The 19,540-nt window shown below is 42.8% G+C and overlaps 1 protein-coding gene across 1 annotated transcript in view; it reads right to left on the reverse strand.

Annotated features, from left to right (window-relative positions):
* Positions 1–19,540, reverse strand: part of LOC311130366 (echinoderm microtubule-associated protein-like 6) — a gene marked incomplete at both ends in the record, with an annotated part of 81,746 nt that overhangs the window by 21,025 nt on the left and 41,181 nt on the right. The window contains 7 exons of the mRNA XM_084163090.1: positions 7,617–7,825; positions 7,933–8,106; positions 8,897–8,917; positions 9,554–9,652; positions 13,320–13,449; positions 13,678–13,756; positions 14,405–14,531. Coding sequence (XP_084019216.1) covers positions 7,617–7,825; positions 7,933–8,106; positions 8,897–8,917; positions 9,554–9,652; positions 13,320–13,449; positions 13,678–13,756; positions 14,405–14,531 — 839 coding nt within the window. The remainder of the gene's footprint in view (positions 1–7,616; positions 7,826–7,932; positions 8,107–8,896; positions 8,918–9,553; positions 9,653–13,319; positions 13,450–13,677; positions 13,757–14,404; positions 14,532–19,540) is intronic.

Here is a 19,540-nt window from a genome sequence, read left to right on the forward strand (position 1 = left end):
TATCTGTACGTTCATCTTTCCCTCGATCCTGACTAGTCTCCCAGTCCCTGCTGCTGAAAAACATCCCCACAGCATGCTGCTGCCCCAACCATGCTTCACCATAGGGATGGTGCCAAGGTTTCCTCCAGACGTGACGCTTGGCATTCAAATCAAATCAAATTTTATTAGTCAAATGCGCCTTATACAACCTTACAGTGAAATGCTTACTTACAGTGGCTTGCGAAAGTATTCATCCCCCTTCGCATTTTTCCTATTTTGTTGCCTTACAAACCCCCCCAAAATCATTTTTAATTCCAAGTTGTATCATTTGATTTACACAACATTCCTACCACTTTGAAGATGCAAAATATTTTTGGGGTGAAACAAACAAGAAATAAGAAAAAAAAACAGAAAACTTGAGCGCGCATAACTATTCACCCCCCCAAAGTCAATACTTTGTAGAGCCACCTTTTGCAGCAATTACAGCTGCAAGTCTCTTGGGGTATGTCTCTATAAGCTTGGCACATCCAGCCACTGGGATTTTTGCCCATTCTTCAAGACAAAACTGCTCCAGCTCCTTCAAGTTGGATGGGTTCTGCTGGTGTACAACAATCTTAAGTCATACCACAGATTCTCAACTGGATTGAGGTCTGGGCTTTGACTAGGCCATTCCAATACATTTAAATGTTTCCCCTTAAACCACTTGAGTGTTGCTTTAGCAGTATGCTTAGGGTCATTGTCCTGCTGGAAGGTGAACCTCCATCCCAGTCTCAAATCTCTGGAAGACTGAAACAGGTTTCCCTCAAGAATTTCCCTGTATTTAGCGCCATCCATCATTCCTTCAATTCTGACCAGTTTCCCAGTCCCTGCCGATGAAAAACATCCCCACAGCATGATGCTGCCACTACCATGCTTCACTGTGGGGATGGTGTTCTCGGGGTGATGAGAGGTGTTGGGTTTGCGCCAGACATAGCGTTTTCCTTGATGGCCAAAAAGCTCAATTTGAGTCTCATCTGACCAGAGTACCTTTTTCCATATGTTTGGGGAGTCTCCCACATGCCTTTTGGCGATCACCAAACGTGTTTGCTTATTTTTTTCTTTAAGCAATGGCTTTTTTCCTTAAAGCCCAGCTCTGTGGAGTGTACGGCTTAAAGTGGTCCTATGGACAGATACTCCAATCTCCGCTGTGGAGCTTTGCAGCTCCTTCAGGGTCATCTTTGGTCTCTTTGTTGCCTCTGATTAATGCCCTCCTTGCCTGGTCCGTGAGTTTGGTGGGTGGCCCTCTCTTGGCATGTTTGTTGTGGTGCCATATTCTTTCAATTTTTTTATAATGGATTTAATGGTGCTCCGTGGGATGTTCAAAGTTTCTGATATTTTTTTATAACCCAAACCTGATCTGTACTTCTCCACAACTTTGTCCCTGACCTGTTTGGAGAGCTCCTTGGTCTTCATGGTGCCGCTTGCATGGTGGTGCCCCTTGCTTAGTGGTGATGCAGACTCTGGAGCCTTTCAGAACAGGTGTATATATACACACACTGAGATCATGTGACAGATCATGTGACACTTAAATAAAGTCCACCTGTGTGCAATCTAACTAATTATGTGACTTCTGAAGGTAATTGGTTGCACCAGATCTTATTTAGGGGCTTCATAGCAAAGGGGGTGAATACATATGGACACACCACTTTTCCGTTATTAATTTTTGAGAATTTTTGAAAAACAAGTTATTTTTTTCATTTCACTTCACCAATTTTGACTATTTTGTGTATGTCCAATACATGAAATCAAAATAAAATTCAATTTAAATTACAGGTTGTAATGCAACAAAATAGGAAAAACGCCAAGGGGGATGAATACTTTTGCAAGGCACTGTACAAGCCCTTAATTAACCAACAATGCAGTTTTAAGAATAGTCCTGTGTAGCTCAGTTGGTAGAGCATGGCGCTTGCAACGCCAGGGTTGTGGGTTCGATTCCCACAATGCAAATAGTCTGGGTTGCCATTTGATTAGATGTTCAGGAGTCTTGTGGCTTGGGGGTAGAAGCTGTTTAGAAGCCTCTTGGACCTAGACTTGGTGCTCCGATACCGCTTGCCGTGCGGTAGCAGAGAGAACAGTTCATGACTAGGGTGGCTGGAGTCTTTGACAATTATTAGGGCCTTTCTCTGTCACCAGTGATGTACTGGGCCGTACGCACTACCCTCTGTAGTGCCTTGCGGTCGGACGCCCAGCAGTTGCCATATCAGACAGTGATTCAACCAGTCAGGATGCTCTCGATGGTGCAGCTTTATAACTTTTTGAGGATCTGAGGACCCATGCCAAATCTTTTCAGTCTCCTTAGGGGGAATAGGTTATCATGCCCTCTACACGACTGTCTTGGTGTGCTTGGACCATGTTAGTTTGTTGGTGATGTGGACACCAAGGAACTTGAAGCTGTCAACCTGCTCCACTACAGCCCCGTCGATAAGAATGGGGGCGTGCTCGGTCCTCTTCTTTTTCCTGTAGTCCACAATCATCTCCTTTGTCTTGATCACGTTGAGGGAGAGGTTGTTGTCCTGGCACCACACGGCCAGGTCTCTGACCTCCTCCGTATAGGCTGTCTCGTCGTTGTCGGTGATCAGGCCTACCACTGTTGTGTCATCGGAGTCGTGCCTGGCCATGCAGTCATGGGTGAACAGGGAGTACAGGAGGGAACTGAGCACGCACCCCTGAGAGGCCCCCGTGTTGAGGATCAGCGTGGCGGATGTGCTGTTACCTACACTTACCACCTGGGAGCGGCCCGTCAGGAAGTCCAGGATCCAGTTGCAGAGGAAGGTGTTTTGTCCCAGGGTCCTTAGCTTAGTGATGAGCTTTGAGGGCACTATGGTGTTGAACGCTGAGCTGTAGTCAATGAATAGCATTCTCTCATAGGTGTTCCTCTTGTCCAGGTGGGAAAGGGTAGTGTGGAGTGCAATAGAGATTGCATAATTTATAGATCTGTTGGAGCGGTATGCAAATTGGAGTGGGTCTAGGTTTTCTGGGATAATGGTGTTGATGTGAGCTATGACTAGGCTTTCAAAGCACTTCATGGCTACAGACGTGAGTGTTTCGGGTCTGTAGTCATTTAGGCAGGTTCTTAGTATTCTTGGGCACAGGGACTATGGTGGTCTGCTTGAAACATGTTGGTATTACAGACTCAGTCAGGGATATGTTGAAAATGTCAGTGAAGGCACTTGCCAGTTGGTCAGCGCCAGGGGCGGCCTGTTCAATAGGGCGATATGGGCGACGCACTGCCAAACGGGAAAAGGAAGGGATTTTTTTTCTAATCAATTATAATCACGGCAACAGTAGTTATCAGTGTTGTAATCTATACGTCTGATCTGCCACAGTGCCACACTGCCACTAAATGTCGAATCAGGCTAAAGTCGTGCTTCAAATGGCTCCCCCCCCTTTTGGGGCGATTTCAGTCAGGTTGAAAATCGCCCAGAAGTCTGTCATAGACTCCCATGTAAAATCTATTTTTTTCAAATTTCAGAGCCTTCAATACAATCTCTATGGGTGTCTGAGGGCTTGCACTTACGCGCTTTCGTCATACGTAACGTAACGTAACCATGAACGTAACTGAGAAAAGAGCGGATTGTGTCTTTGAAAGAAGTTCCTTTTTGTCGGCGAACAAATGAAGATAAATTGGCAACGAAACAATTAGGACCTCCCAGACCAAATTTAATAATTCAACAGGTTTCTACTAAAGGCGGAAAGTCCTACACCCGAGGATTTTCCAAAAATTGGTACGAACGGAAAAATAACATTGCCACTCAACTTGATGAGGGATACAGGCTAGCTGTCCGCCGCCACAACGATGAGGTTAGTGTTGATAATCACAAGTTTACTGGAGAACTGAGACCAAGTAGAGACTTTGGACAGGGTGGATATGGTATAATAAAGGCAGTTTATTCAGAGGTAAAGATATCTGGAATCGCGTGCACGGACCCGTTCGTCAAACTCTTAGGGAGCTATACATTAAGCCCCATTACTTACCATATCAGATAAGAGAAATTGCTGCAGCTACATATATTTTACATCCTGGCCCTACATAGTTCACTATTTGCATCACTTACCAAAATATTACATGTGGTCATATATGCTTGGAAAGTGGAGATGCCATAGAACGTCAAAAAAGTAAACATTGCTGGAGACACATTGCCGTTTTGGAGAAGACATCGCGTTTGCTAGCGAAGAGATTTGTTGTGGCAAATGAACTTGGGCTGGGAATTGCCAGGAACCTCACGATAAGATATATGCATCAGCATTGCGAGTCTCATGATTCTATACGTATTGCGATTCGATACTGTGATTTTATTGCGCACCATATGTCTGTTGCAGAGGGATCAGAAAGCCATGAGAACGAGTTTTGATCAGTCATGGAAATAAAAGTGCTGAAAACAAATTGGCTCCCAATGTGAAAAGATTGAGAACAAGCTATGAAGGAACAATAATGGTGTTTTGGTGCAGGTACAGCCAACTAGCGCTAAAATATTGCGATATTGTCAATACAGTATATCGTAAAGTATCACTATGTAACTCGATTTCTTTCACCCCAATCCCTCAAATTAACGGTAAATAACTGAATTGTTTGCCCCACATTTAGCTAAGATGATTAGCTAGCCAGCTAAAATGTTTTATTTAGTTAGCAGTCGCATCTACAATAGTTTACTGTCAATAACATGTCTCCAAAAATGACGTGGTGTCTCCAATTGTGTTGACATTTTACAATTGCGATGCGCATCCATGAGTATCCACTTTCTGTAGCTCAGCTGGTAGAGCATGGCGCTTGTAACGCCAAGGTAGTGGGTTCGATCCCCGGGACCACCCATACACAAAAATGTATGCACGCATGACTGTAAGTCGCTTTGGATAAAAGCGTCTGCTAAATGGCATATTATTATTATTATTATTATTATCTGAAGAGAGCCCCGAAACATTGTGTGCAGACATTTTATGCAATAAATGAAGTAGGTTGAATCTAGTAGTTCTGATCTTCTGATTGGTCCTGATGAGTTGGGCGAGGTCCCCTCCAGGCTACTGTCACTGTTGCATTGGCTCTGAGTCGGGTTCTCTGTCTTCAAATGTTCAGCCTAAGAGAGGGGATTTTTGTGTGTGTGTGTGTGTGTTTAACAGTGATGATGTGTGTGTGTGTGTGTGTGTGTGTGTGTGTGTTTAACAGTGATGATGTGTGTGTGTGTGTGTTTGTGTCCTCAGAGCAAGAACTCGTGAGTTGGAAGAACTGAGAGGCCTATGGCGTGGGTGTTGTCCTTGGCCACCTGCTGACAAGGCTGACAAGATAGGACCCTTTTGTCCATTGTTATTGGATAGGAACAGAACTTATAACCAGCTCCTGACCTAAATAGATCTTAGCACAACATTTTACTCAACATATCATATTCCATATTCACTATAACAAATATATTTACTACGACATTAGCAAGAACCGCCACATCCTCAGCCGGCTAATCCAGTGTGTGAAGTTTTGCGGAGTGTTTGAGTTAGCTTTGCGAGGCAAAGATGAAACTGAGGGCTCCACCAACCCTGGTAAGCCAACACTTTTGAGATCAGTCAATAAATGCTTCTGGTATTGACTTATATGCTGCCCCTGTCTTCATGTTGTTGCTGGACATATCTTTTTTAAAATGTGTGTAGGTCACCTAAATCATCAGAAAAATTGCCCCCCCTGAGAATTTTTTCAGGAGCCGCCACTGGTCAGCGCATGCTCGGAGTACGCGTCCTGGTAATCCGTCTGGCCCTGCGGCCTTGTGAATGTTGACCTGCTTAAAAGTCTTACTCACATCGCCTACGGAGAGCGTGATCACACAGTCATCTGGAACAGCTGATGCTCTCATGCATGCTTCAGTGTTACTTGCCTCGAAGCGAGCATAGAAGTGATTTAGCTCATCTGGTAGGCTCGTGTCACTGGGCAGCTCACGGCTGTGCTCCCCTTTGTAGTCTGTAATAGTTTGCGAGCCCTGCCACATCCTACAAGCGTCGGAGCCGGTGTAGTACAATTCAATCTTAGTCCTGTATTGACTCTGTGCCTGTTTGATGGTTCGTCGGAGGGCATAGCGGGATTTCTTATAAGCGTCCGGGTTAGAGTCCCGCTCCTTGAAAGCAGCAGCTCTACCCTTTAGCTCAGTGTGGATGTTGCCTGTAATTCATGGCTTCTGGTTGGGGTACTTACGGTCACTGTGGGGACAACGTCATCGATGCACTTATTTATGAAGCCAATGACTGATGTGGTGTACTCCTCAATGCCATCGGAAGAATCCCGGAACATATTCCAGTCTGTGCTAGCGAAACAGTCCTGTAGCTAAGCATCTGCATCATCTGACCACTTCCTTATTAACCGAGTCACTGGTGCTTCCTGCTTTCGTTTTTGCTTATAAGCAGGAATCAGGAGGATATAATTATGTCAGATTTGCCAAATGGAGGGTAGGGAGAGCTTTGTACGCGTCTCTGTGTGGAGTAAGGTGGTCTAGAGTTTTATTTCCTCTGGTTGCACATTTAACATGCTGGTAGAAATGAGGTAGAACGGATTTAAGTTTCCATGCATTAAAGTCTCTGGACACTAGGAGTGCTGCCTCTGGATCAGCATTTTGATGGTTCCAAACTTCTTCCATTTAAGGATGATGGAGGCCACTGTGTTCTTGGGGACCTTCAATGCTGCATAACTTTTTTGGCACCCTTCCTCAGATCTGTGCCTTGACACAATCCTGTCTCGGAGCACTACGGACAAATCCTTCGACCTCATGGCTGACATGCACTGTCAACTGTGGGACCTTATATAGACAGGTGTGTGCCTTTCCAAATAATGTCCAATCAATTTAATTTATCACAGGTGGACTCCAATCAAGTTGTAGAAACATCTCAAGGATGATCAATGAAAACAGGATGCACTGGAGCTCATTTTCGAGTCTCATAGAAAAGGGTCTGAATACTTATGTAATATAAATATAATATGCCATTTAGCAGACACTTTTATCCAAAGCGACTTACAGTCATGTGTGCATACATTTTTTATGTAAATAAGGGATTTGTTTTTTATTTTTAATAAAACATTTAAAAATTCAAAAAACCTGTTTTCGCTTTGTCATTATGGGGTATTGTGTGTAGATTGAGGAGGAAACATTTTATTTAATCAATTTTAGAACAAGGCTGTAACATAACAAAATGTGGAAAAAGTCAAAGGGTCTGAATACTTTCTGAATGCACTGTAGAGAGATGGCAATGCCATTAGCTAGCAAAGTTAGCCAAAAATAGCTAGGAACGCTAACGTTAGCTAACACAAATTTGGTGCTGTCCCCTCAATGTTAGCTAGCTAGCTAAAGTTATACTGCATCTAAAAGCAATCTGGCGACATCACGATGATGACAAAAGGTTTTCCTACTAATTATTTGCCTCTTTTTGAAATGTCATCGTGTTTCCAAGCCACTATAATGCACTTTAGACTAAATCTTCATCGTTGAGAATGCATTGAGCAGAACCTTCAGTCGGGCATCAGTCCTCAAGAGAACGTTCAAAACAATATTGTGACGAAACGTGCAACCCAGCATGAATAGTTAATTTTCTTCACCATAATAATATAATCAATATATTAGCCATGTACTCACAGCACCGAAAGCCACAGACAACATGGTCTGCATCCTGCCGTCTTCCACTGCGCCGATCACTCCTTTCTTGTACATGAGGGAACCTCCCACTAGGGTCCAGAACTTGATATGCTTGATTCCCACCGACACAAATTGGGTGTCCGAGTCAGGCCTGAACTCCACCACAAAGATCCTGTCGGCATGGCTGCCCTTACTGGTCACTTTGGTGCCTATGGAATAGAAAATCAGGATCACAGTTGTTAGACTCAATAGAGTTTAATTCTTCCCATCCATCTATTCTTCTTCAAAAAAAAAAAAAATAGAGTTGCCTTGTTACCTTCCTGCCAGCGCCAGACGGTGATGGTGTGCTCAGGCTCCACCCCTACCGACAGCAGCAGCTTGCCCGTGGCGCTGAAGTTGACGTAGCCCACCCCCTTGGCGTGCGAACACCGTAAGACAGACAGCGTCTGTTTGCTCATTGCGTCCCACACGTGGATGGAGGGGGCGAGGCCTGCAGACAAAAAGCAGTCCCGCAGCTTTAAAATGACCTTGAGTACTCAAAGCACCACGCCTCAAGAGGTCACATCTCACTCACAACACAGGGTTTGAGGGTCAAGGAGGAGGATGGGAAGGGTGGACAAACCAGTCCTACAAGGTCACTTTATAACGGGTCACGTCTAATTCACTAAGGGTCGGTCACGGTCTGGCATCTACATGCATAACCTGGTACTAGTACAAGGGGCAGTTTTGGTAAGTGACTTACCATATACAGTACAGAACAGTACAAGAACCATGAGAGGCTTGCTTAACTACTTTTGCATGCTCACAAGAAGGGCTAAGCAAGGATTCATTCATAGTAAGACTTCATTCATCAATTAATAATCACTGACACTGGCAGGTTGACAAGCTACAATACTCAAGTCAATACTCACCACCAATTTCCAACTCTAAACAAAAAGCAGTAAATTATACCACAGAGTTTTGAAAAAAGATTAGAATTTCACTTCTGGAAGTCAAAAACATCAACTATAAATAAAACATTTTGGGATGGGTTATGCTTTGAATGGACAAGCCACGTTTGTGTTAGTTACACTGAAATAAACAGGATCATGTTCATTAGGGCAAGCAAAAGAAAGTGTTTTAAAACATTTGGAAATGGAAATGGAAATTAGCATTTCTTATTGGACAATTTCAGACCCTCCCTGTTTCAGTGTGTTTTCTTCCGTTTGGTGCCTAATGAACACGACAGTGAATTGAAACCAAAGTAAATAAGACATGGAGAATAAATGCCACCATCTTACCTGGCAGGTCGGTGACATCACCTGTTATGGAGTGGACAATGGTGAAATGAGGAAGCGTCAAAAGTAACACGTGCAATGGGTAAGGATGACATTTTGCATGAAAGTGACAGTTGTCAAAATAAACCACTTCAAATGCTCAGCATGGCACAGATTTCAAACAAAATGTGACTGCATCATTGTGCATCAAGAATCGCCCTGAAACACACATTCAATCCTGTGCTCTCAAGGACACAGCTAAAAGGTTTTTAACTTATTGAAAACTGAGAAGTATTGAAAACTGCTTGACATTAGTGCCAATTATTTTCATATCAAAATGGGGTGCTTAGTGTGTCCTCTGGAGAGCAAGAATTCTGCTAAACATTTCCTTATTTTCATTCAAACAGCTTTAAGCCAATTTCAGTGGGGGAATTCTGATTTAGGTATAAAAACACAATTGAGGACTTACACTAATGCCAATGAAAAGTCTGTTGAGCAAAATTTGCATTCACTTTTTGACACAAAGTATCGTCAACATAAATCTGATACAATGTAGCAAAAAAAGGAAGAACTGTGCTTACAAAACAACACAAGTGCCAATAAAACAAAGCCAACCGTAGTTGAAAACAAATGTGGATGGGTTCCGTGAAAGTCATGAGAATAGAGTGGGTTCCCACTTACCAATCTGTCCTGTGGCAATGACGTTTAGATACTTTGGGTGTTGATTGACAGTGAGACATAGAATGTCATCTGTGTGCTCGAGGTAAAAGCTCTGAGTCCCTGTGAGGAGAAAAAGACATATATATATATATATTTTTTTTTATACAGCGACTTACAGTTAGTGAGTGCATACATAATTTTTTTTATTTCTTTCATACTGGCCCCCCGTGGGAATCGAACCCACAACCCTGGTGTTGCAAACGCCATGCTCTACCAACTGAGCTACATCCCTATATATATATATATATATATATATATATATATATATATATATATATATATAGCGCCTTACAGGTTTTTGTGACAATCACTAGCATACTGTGAGAGAAAATTTTAGATGTACCATGTTTATCTGATTTGTTTAATATTAATAGTTAACAATTATATACTTAACAAATAGTAAGACATTTCTGTTCTACTAATGCTGTGTTTGTGTAAAAGGGATGGTTTCTACTCAAGCTCCCTGCAGCTAGTCTAAAAGTGTGGTCAAGGACATGGGTTTTACTCGAGATAGGGGTATCTGGAGCTGACAACTGATTAAGTGATGGTTTGGTGATCAAACCAACAGCCACATTCCATTCTATGATTCGTGGTGTGTGAGAGGGATATGTCTCCGGTCTGACTGAGCCTGCATTTTCATAGACAGAATTTGTGTCTGTGTGTGAGGTACCAGGGACGAGATCTGTTATGAATAGTTGATAAGAACCTCGTCTTGGGGGCCAAACCCTGGTTTCCATACAATAAGAACAGTCTTCACAGCAGATACTGTCTGCTGTGAATTATTAATTTATTTCATACAAATCCTAACCTTTTGACCCATTCCACACATCTGCTGTTTGTCATGTAAGACTAAGAGGGTGTATCTTTTGCACAATTGGCCCAGCGTCGTCCAGGGTAGGGGAGGGAATGGCCGGCAGGGATGTAGCTCAGTTGGTAGAGCATGGCGTTTGCAACGCCAGGGTTGTGGGTTCGTTTCCCACGGGGGGTATAAAAAAATAATGTATGCACTCACTAACTGTAAGTCGCTCTGAATAAGAGCGTCTGCTAAATGACTAAAATGTAAATGTAAATGTGTGACCTGCTGCCTTATTAATACGTTTTGAGTAAAGTAATATCCTGATTGGTGATTAGAATTTGCATGACAATACCCAATAGTTCGGCCAACATTTAGTTGTGCCCACACCCTGAATATACAGTGGGGGAAAAAAGTATTTAGTCAGCCACCAATTGTGCAAATTCTCCCATTTAAAAAGATGAGAGAGGCCTGTAATTTTCATCATAGGTACACGTCAACTATGACAGACAAAATGAGAAAAACAAATTTTTTCCAGAAAATCACATTGTAGGATTTTTTATGAATTTATTTGCAAATTATGGTGGAAAATAAGTATTTGGTCACCTACAAACAAGCAAGATTTCTGGCTCTCACAGACCTGTAACTTCATCTTTAAGAGGCTCCTCTGTCCTCCACTCGTTACCTGTATTAATGGCACCTGTTTGAACTTGTTATCAGTATAAAAGACACCTGTCCACAACCTCAAACAGTCACACTCCAAACTCCACTATGGCCAAGACCAAAGAGCTGTCAAAGGACACCAGAAACAAAATTGTAGACCTGAACCAGGCTGGGAAGACTGAATCTGCAATAGGTAAGCAGCTTGGTTTGAAGAAATCAACTGTGGGAACAATTATTAGGAAATGGAAGACATACAAGACCACTGATAATCTCCCTCGATCTGGGGCTCCACGCAAGATCTCACCCCGTGGGGTCAAAATGATCACAAGAACGGTGAGCAAAAATCCCAGAACCACAAGGGGGGACCTAGTGAATGACCTGCAGAGAGCTGGGACCAAAGTAACAAAGCCTACCATCAGTAACACACTACGCCACCAGGGACTCAAATCCTGCAGTGCCAGACGTGTCCCCCTGCTTAAGCCAGTACATGTCCAGGCCCATCTGAAGTTTGCTAGAGTGCATTTGGATGATCCAGAAGAGGATTGGGAGAATGTCATATGGTCAGATGAAACCAAAATATAACTTTTTGGTAAAAACTCAACTCGTCGTGTTTGGAGGACAAAGAATGCTGAGTTGCATCCAAAGAACACCATACCTACTGTGAAGCATGGGGGTGGAAACATCATGCTTTGGGGCTGTTTTTCTGCAAAGGGACCAGGACGACTGATCCGTGTAAAGGAAAGAATGAATGGGGCCATGTATCGTGAGATTTTGAGTGAAAACCTCCTTCCATCAGCAAGGGCATTGAAGATGAAACGTGGCTGGGTCTTTCAGCATGACAATGATCCCAAACACACCGCCCGGGCAACGAAGGAGTGGCTTCGTAAGAAGCATTAAGGTCCTGGAGTGGCCTAGCCAGTCTCCAGATCTCAACCCCATAGAAAATCTTTGGAGGGAGTTGAAAGTCTGTGTTGCCCAGCGACAGCCCCAAAACATCACTGCTCTAGAGGAGATCTGCATGGAGGAATGGGCCAAAATACCAGCAACAGTGTGTGAAAACCTTGTGAAGACTTACAGAAAACGTTTGACCTGTGTCATTGCCAACAAAGGGTATATAATAAAGTATTGAGAAACTTTTGTTATTGACCAAATACTTATTTTCCACCATAATTTGCAAATAAATTCATTAAAAATCCTACAATGTGATTTTCTGGAATTTTTTTTCTCATTTTGTCTGTCATAGTTGACGTGTACCTATGATGAAAATTACAGGCCTCTCTCATCTTTTTAAGTGGGAAAATTTGCACAATTGGTGGCTGACTAAATACTTTTTTCCCCCACTGTAAGTGTTATACCTTTTCGTTTTTAGAGGGTCCTGGGTTTGTAGAGCCCATGATATATTTATATATTTACATTTACATTTTAGTCATTTAGCAGACGCTCTTATCCAGAGCGACTTACAGGAGCAATTAGGGTTAAGTGCCTTGCTCAAGGGCACATCGACAGATTTTTCACCTAGTCGGCTCGGGGATTAGAACCAGCGACCTTTCGGTTACTGGCACTACGCTCTTAACCACTAAGCTACCTGCCGCCCACAATAAGTGTCCCGTGTAGCTCAGTTGGTAGAGCATGGTGCTTGCAACGCCAGGGTTGTGGGTTCGATTCCCATGGGGGGCCAGTATGAAAAATGTATGCACTCACTTAACTGTAAGTCGCTATGGATAAGAGCGTCTGCTAAATGACTAAAATGTCAATGTAAATTTGTGTGATAGGCCTCGATAGCATAGCACAATAGCATTAAGAAATATAGTCATAAAGGATGGTAGGATGCCTTTAAGAAGCAGCAGATCCCAATACCCTTTTCACACTATCGTGCCGACACGAACCAAAGTGTGCTGCACATTTTCCTTTTCAGCACAGTTTCAGGACCACTGACTCTGGATAAGAGCATCTGCTAAATGACCAAAATGTTAATGTAAACTATGGCGAAGGTGTAACCAGGCCAGCGCAGTATAGCTTGGGTTGGCTCAGGTTAGTAATGTGTTTAGTGTTCCTGTGCTCATACACGCAGGGACGGACTGGGACCAGAAATTTGCCCTGGCATTTCTAACAGACCGGCCCCCACACCAACCCATTTTTCCCTTGAGGGCCCCATTATTAGCCAAATGCTGATAATTCCGTGTGAAACAGGCCAAACTGGGCTAAAGATGGACCAGCCCATCTGGCATTTGCTATAACTGCCCTATGGCAAGTCCATATCTTCATACACACCAGCAGAGAGGTTCTGGATGACCACTGCTGCAGCAGTGTGGAAGATTATGTCGGCACCATCGTTGAGGTAATGCAGGTTGTTTCGACAATCAAAACCCCGATATCCAAACACATGTTCCAAGGCCAGCTCCTGAAAAGCACGCCCAAATGAGAAAAAGCAACAAGTTATTTCTTTCAGGAACATAAATATTTAAAATGCAAAATACTGGACAAGCGGATATTGCCCGTCAAATGTTTTGTATAAACATTATAGACCTGAACACGCCATTCCTTTGGCAACATCTCTCAGGCCACCAGACCCTGCCTAGCTTTTTAACTATGCAACCTCCCCTTGAAAAAACAGATCCAACTAACAAACCTCAACAAGTTTTTTCTTCTTGGTTAAGTTGTTCTTCAGCAGTTTCTCTGGTAAGGGGGCAGCTCTACTGACGGGAGGCCTGCACAGAAGAAATTATAACATGGCGAATTGATATGATTGATATGAGCCATTAGTGAGGCTTATAAAGTGCCTAATTGCATAGTACTCTGCTGTACATGTCTTACCTGACTACTGTGTTTTTACTGATTTTATGTTTGTTTTTTGTGTTTGTAGCACTTTGGGTTTTTGAAAAGTGTTACAAATAAAAGGTATTATTATGATTATTATTGTGATTATTATGATCATCATTATTAGAGCAGAGCAGTATGCAACATCCAGAAACAACTAGCCACTTCATGTAGATCTGAAAGGATTTGCAGCGGTATAAGTAACTTGAATGGTAGTAGCTCTGCCTTGCCTCCCGATAGGTGGAAATACGACAAATGTTCTTCTAATTTTGCGGTGCGACCAAACTTTTCTGCAAACATAATGATAACCAGATTACAATAAACCAACCGGTCTTTGTTACAACCAGATAAATACATTTTTCATGATTAGAACAAGACTTCATGGGACAGACGTCATATTTTGGTTGTTATCTGGTCAGATAACCAGATTATTTTCTGGTTGCTAAAAAGATGTTACCAAAACTTCCTTACAATAGCAGTATACAAACTGACCATGTCATTATAAAATACATAATTCATTTTTGTTGGCCATACGGTACCTTTCCTCCACGGGCACTTCTTTCTCTCGCTGGTGAGGCTTTGTGCCAACCATGGCCCGGATGCTGACGGCATAGATCTTGGTGATGTAATCAGTACCCTTCTCTCGTGCAACATCACTGTCATACCCTACAGAGAGAGAAAAAAAGCCTGTACATTCCTGGTGCCTGAACAATACAACCATACAAGCATAAACCAGAGACAACCACAACCGGAGAGTCAGCTACATTCCAAGCGTACCATGCGAGCGCAAGACCAAGTGAGCGCAAGACATGTGAGCGCAAGACATGCGAGCGCAAGACCAAGCCAAGCTACAGCGATTAATCAAGACGATCATTGGTATAGAGCAAGAATCAGCTAACAGCCTGTACACAAAACTCATCCTCCAAAAACTAGACAATATCTTACAGGACAGTACATATCCCTTTCACCCAAAATGCAGTCATAGCAGTCTCAGCCTGTCTAGGGGAAGGAGACATCTTCAAAAGAAGCAGATATAGGGACTCTTTCATTCCAACAGTCATTAGGCTGTACAATGGATAATCTAATTGGACTCTTGACTAGTTGATAGAAGTGTACAGTCAATATCTATTGCACTTTCATATACAATACCAGTCAACATTTTGGACACACCTATTCATTCCAGGGTTTTTCTTTATTTTAACTATTTTCTACATTGTAGAATAATAGTGAAGACATCAAAACTATGGAATCATGTAGTAACCAAAAAAGGGTTAAACAAATCACGGTGGGAACTACACATGCGGAGATCATCCGTTCACGTACACTGCATCTCACAAAGACACAGCGGTTGGAACCAAAAATCTCCAATTTGGATTCAGACCAAAGCACAGATTTCCACCGGTCTAATGTCCATTGCTCGTGTTTCTTGGCCCAAGCAAGTCTCTTCTTCTTATTGGTGTCCTTTAGTAGTGGTTTCTTTGCAGCAACTCGATCATGAAGGCCTGATTTATGCAGTCTCCTCTGAACAGTTGATGTTGAGATGTGTCTGTTGCTTGAACTCTGTGAAGCATTTATTTGGGCTGAAATTTCTGAGGCTGGTAACTCGAATGAACTTATCCTCTGCAGCAGAGGTAACTCTCGGTCTTCCTTCCCTGTGGCGGTCCTCATGAGAGCCAGTTTCATCATAGCGCTTGATGGTTTTTGCGACTGCACTTGAAGAAACTTTCAAAGTTCTTGACATTTTCCGGATTGATTGACCTTCATGTCTTAAAGTAATGATGGACTGTCATTTCGCTTTGCTTATTTGAGCTGTTCTTGCCATAATATCAGTCTTTTACCAAATAGGGCCATCCCATACACACACCCCCCCCCCACAACAGATGCCAGACAAACACACACGCACATACTCCAACACACTCATCCCCCCTCCTCCACAATCCACCATAAAATCAGATACTCAACGGTTGTTATATCCCAGAGCCCAACTCAAGAAAGGACCTGATTTACGAGTGCACATACAGTTACAGCTGATTGAGAAAGCATGCAAGATTGAGCAGAAATGGACAATGTCAGATTTGATTAATCTACGTTAAGTCCTAGGTGATGGAGATCAGATCCACCCTCTTCTTCTCCTGAGACACAAACACTCTGGTCCCCCGTTGTAACCATTTTTCCCAAGCATCTCCGTGCAGTCAGACCTTTGATTATTTTGTGCCACAATGATAAAAACCCCTCTCTGATTGTCCGAGTGTGACCCCCCCTCCCCATGGGTTACTGCAGCCAGTGTTGCCAGCACTGCCACTACCTGGGTGGGGGTACCCCACCGGAATCCCCACCGGCTAGGTAAAAGGTCGTCAAGGTTCTCATTAGCAGCTTTGAGAATTTCCTTGTATATAATGCTCTCCCATCAGAGGCTCTGGCTTTGTAGGACCAACCCTGCCAGGCAGGCTCAGAATCTTGAGGGGGCGGTGCTGCTCAAGTAGGTCTCTGACCGCATTTATTTATATGTTTAGGCTGCATACTCACATCAGGTCCATAAAAGAGATGGGAACTTCTCTTTGGTGTATGGGTCACTCAGGTGGGTGTCCAGGATATAGGGTTGGGGATCTTTCCATTATGATAGGACAATAAAAAATTCAATTAGATGTATACTATATTTAAAAAATGTATATCCCTCATCTACACAAAATTTAAAGCTCTCTCTCTCACTACCCCTGCTCATAGACACCCGTCGGCTCTAGGATATGCAACCATTTCCCCTCTCACTCAATTAACACCGCACCTTTCCAAACACAAACACCACATGGTTGACTGCGGAGGAAATGGGCTGAGCGTGCAAACGCACCCACTTCCCACCCTGCCACAAGGGGGAAAGGACACCAGGGAGAACACAGGACCAACCCCAACAACCGTCCGCCAAAACAACAATTGCCCGCCAAAAAAGCCATGTTCTAATTAGTTGTATTTGAAGATGTATTATTCTGCTTGTTATCTTTTCATGTTATATCGTTTTATCCTTTTTTAAATACTATACTTACTATAAATGTTATTTCATATTCCAATCCCTATCATTGCTAGTATTGGGTGTTCCATTATTCAACTCCTCTATTACAACTTTTAGAATAGCCATGGAGTAGTCTTTGTGTCTCTGAACATTTGGTTGTCAATCTATCGTTTATCGACCACAAGTGCCACACATTTCCCTTTTAATCTATTTTCCTTGAAGATTGGATACAGAACTTTGCGCCTTTCTGCAATCTCCCTCGGGAACTGATCATTCATGCCTATTTTCGTGCCAGCAAGTCTTTTTCCTAGGCTTTTAACCATAGCTTTATCCTTAAAAAATGAGAATTTGGCAACGATTGGGCGATCATATTTCTGTCCTCTTTGTCCGAAACGGTGTACACGTTCGAGTTGGATTTTATCGACAGCCTCGAGTGGTATTTGAAGCGCTGTATGCAGGAAATCCTTCATAATATTCTCGGTTATTTCTCCCTCCTTTTCCTGAATACTCGTAAGTACTAGAATTTCTCTCATCGATCTAGTTTGGATGTCTAGTAAGGCTTCTCTCAGAAGGTTGTTCTCCTTTTTAAGTTCCCTAACGTCCGTTTCCATCTTAGTTACTGTCACTTTTAATTTTTTGGTGTCTGTTTCCATTAACGATGCTTTCAACTCTTTTACGTCCTTACTGACCAATTCTAGTATGCCCCATTTGTCATTTATCGACTTCAACAGGTCGCTTTCCACACTTACCAGACCCAGTGATGAAAAGCATATATCATCTGTATCAGTCGACGAGTCGCGCTTTCTCTTGGGGATTGGTTCTCCTCGTTTATCTTCCGCCATGTTTGGGTGTTGTAATATTTGTCGATATATTTCTCTAGCCTTATGATTTGTTTTGTGTTATTATCCAGATTGAATTTTATTTACTGTGAATATATGAAATGCTAATATTTAGTCTAACTTACTGATTTCGAATATTATGTTTTTATCTTGAGGTGGTTTGTACCGCTTTCTATTCAATACGCCATCTTGTCTACGTGCGCGCGCCTGTCTTTTTAAGCATATGACCAAATGAATTCCCCCCTGGTGGGATAATAAAAATTGATCTAATCCAGGGGTCTCCAACAGGTCGATCACAAGCTACGAGTAGCTCGCAGCCAACCTACGAGTAGCTCGCAAAACAATTCTGAAAGTACATGCAATTTTCAAGGGTTTTACTGCAAACTGTCATTAACAAATGTCACAAGTATCAGACACAGGAAGCTCCCATCTAATCAACGCAACACTGACATTATTGAGAGCTTCAAGTTCCTTGGTGTTCACATCACCAACAAACTAACATAGTCCAAGCACACTAAGACAGTCGTGAAGAGGGCACGACAAAACCTATTCCCCCTAAGGAGACTGAAAAGAGTTGGCATGGGTCCTCAGATCCTCAAAAGGATCTACAGCTGCACCATCGAGAGCATCCTGACTGGTTGCATCACTGCCTGGTATGGCAGCTGCTCAGCCTCCGACCGCAAGGCACTACAGAGGGTAGTGCGTACTGCCCAGTACATCACTGGGGCCAAGCTTCCTGCCATCCAGGACCTCTATACATATATAGTATGGAAAATGTATGCACTCACCGACTGTGGGTCGCTCTGGATAAGAACGTCTGCTAAATGACTGAAATGTAAATGTATACCAGGCGGTGTCAGAGGAAGGTCCTAAAAATTGTCAAAGACTCCAGCCACCCTAGTCATAGACTGTTCTCTCTGCTACCGCACGGCAAGCGGTACCGGAGCACCAAGTCTAGGTCCAAGAGGCTTCTAAACAGCTTCTAACCCCAAGCCATAAGACTCCTGAACATCTAATCAAATGGCTACCCAGACTATTTGCATTGCTCTCTGTTTATTATCTATGCATAGTCACTTTAATAACTCTACCTACATGTACCTATACCCCAATTACCTTGACTAACCGGTGCCCCCACACACTAGGTACCGGTACCCCCTGTATATAGCCTTGCTATTGTTATTTCTACTGCTGCTCTTTAATTATTTGTTACTTTTATTTCGTATTATTTTATATGGTATTCTTTTGTGATTTTTTTTGGTATTCTTTCTTAAAAACTGCATTGTTGGTTAAGGGCTTGTAAATAAGCATTTCACTGTAAGGTCTACACGTGTTGTATTCGGCGCAAGTGACAGATACAATTTGATTTGATTATCTCACCCCAGGTTAGCCATTATTGGCTTAAAAAGCCAAACCTAACACAAAATCTGCCAATTCATTTCCAGCAATATTGCCCCTGTCTGTCTGTGTGGTGTCTGTTTGTCTATCACTCTGTGTGTAGCCAGTTGTGATAACCGTCTTGTGGGTTGACAGAAATATTTTCCCAAGAACCTTCTCAATTAAATGTTAACTGCAAAGTAGGCATACCTGGCATAATTATATAATCAGGAAGTATATCATTTGTATCTAATTTATTATTTGTTATTTGCAAACTTTGCCATGAAATGAGCAAAAGCAGAAAACATAGTGCACTACATTCTCTTGTACACTAAGGACCTGGGGAAGAGTTGTAGCGAAGAGTTGCAGGGGAGGAGAGAAGAGAAAAATGTGTAGCTCGCGACATGTTAAAGGTTGTCCCCTGATCTAATATAATCTGTACCTCAGGGATTTTACTG

The sequence above is a fragment of the Coregonus lavaretus genome (assembly GCF_964263955.1).
Source record: "Coregonus lavaretus genome assembly, chromosome: 6".
Classification (NCBI taxonomy): domain Eukaryota; kingdom Metazoa; phylum Chordata; class Actinopteri; order Salmoniformes; family Salmonidae; genus Coregonus; species Coregonus lavaretus.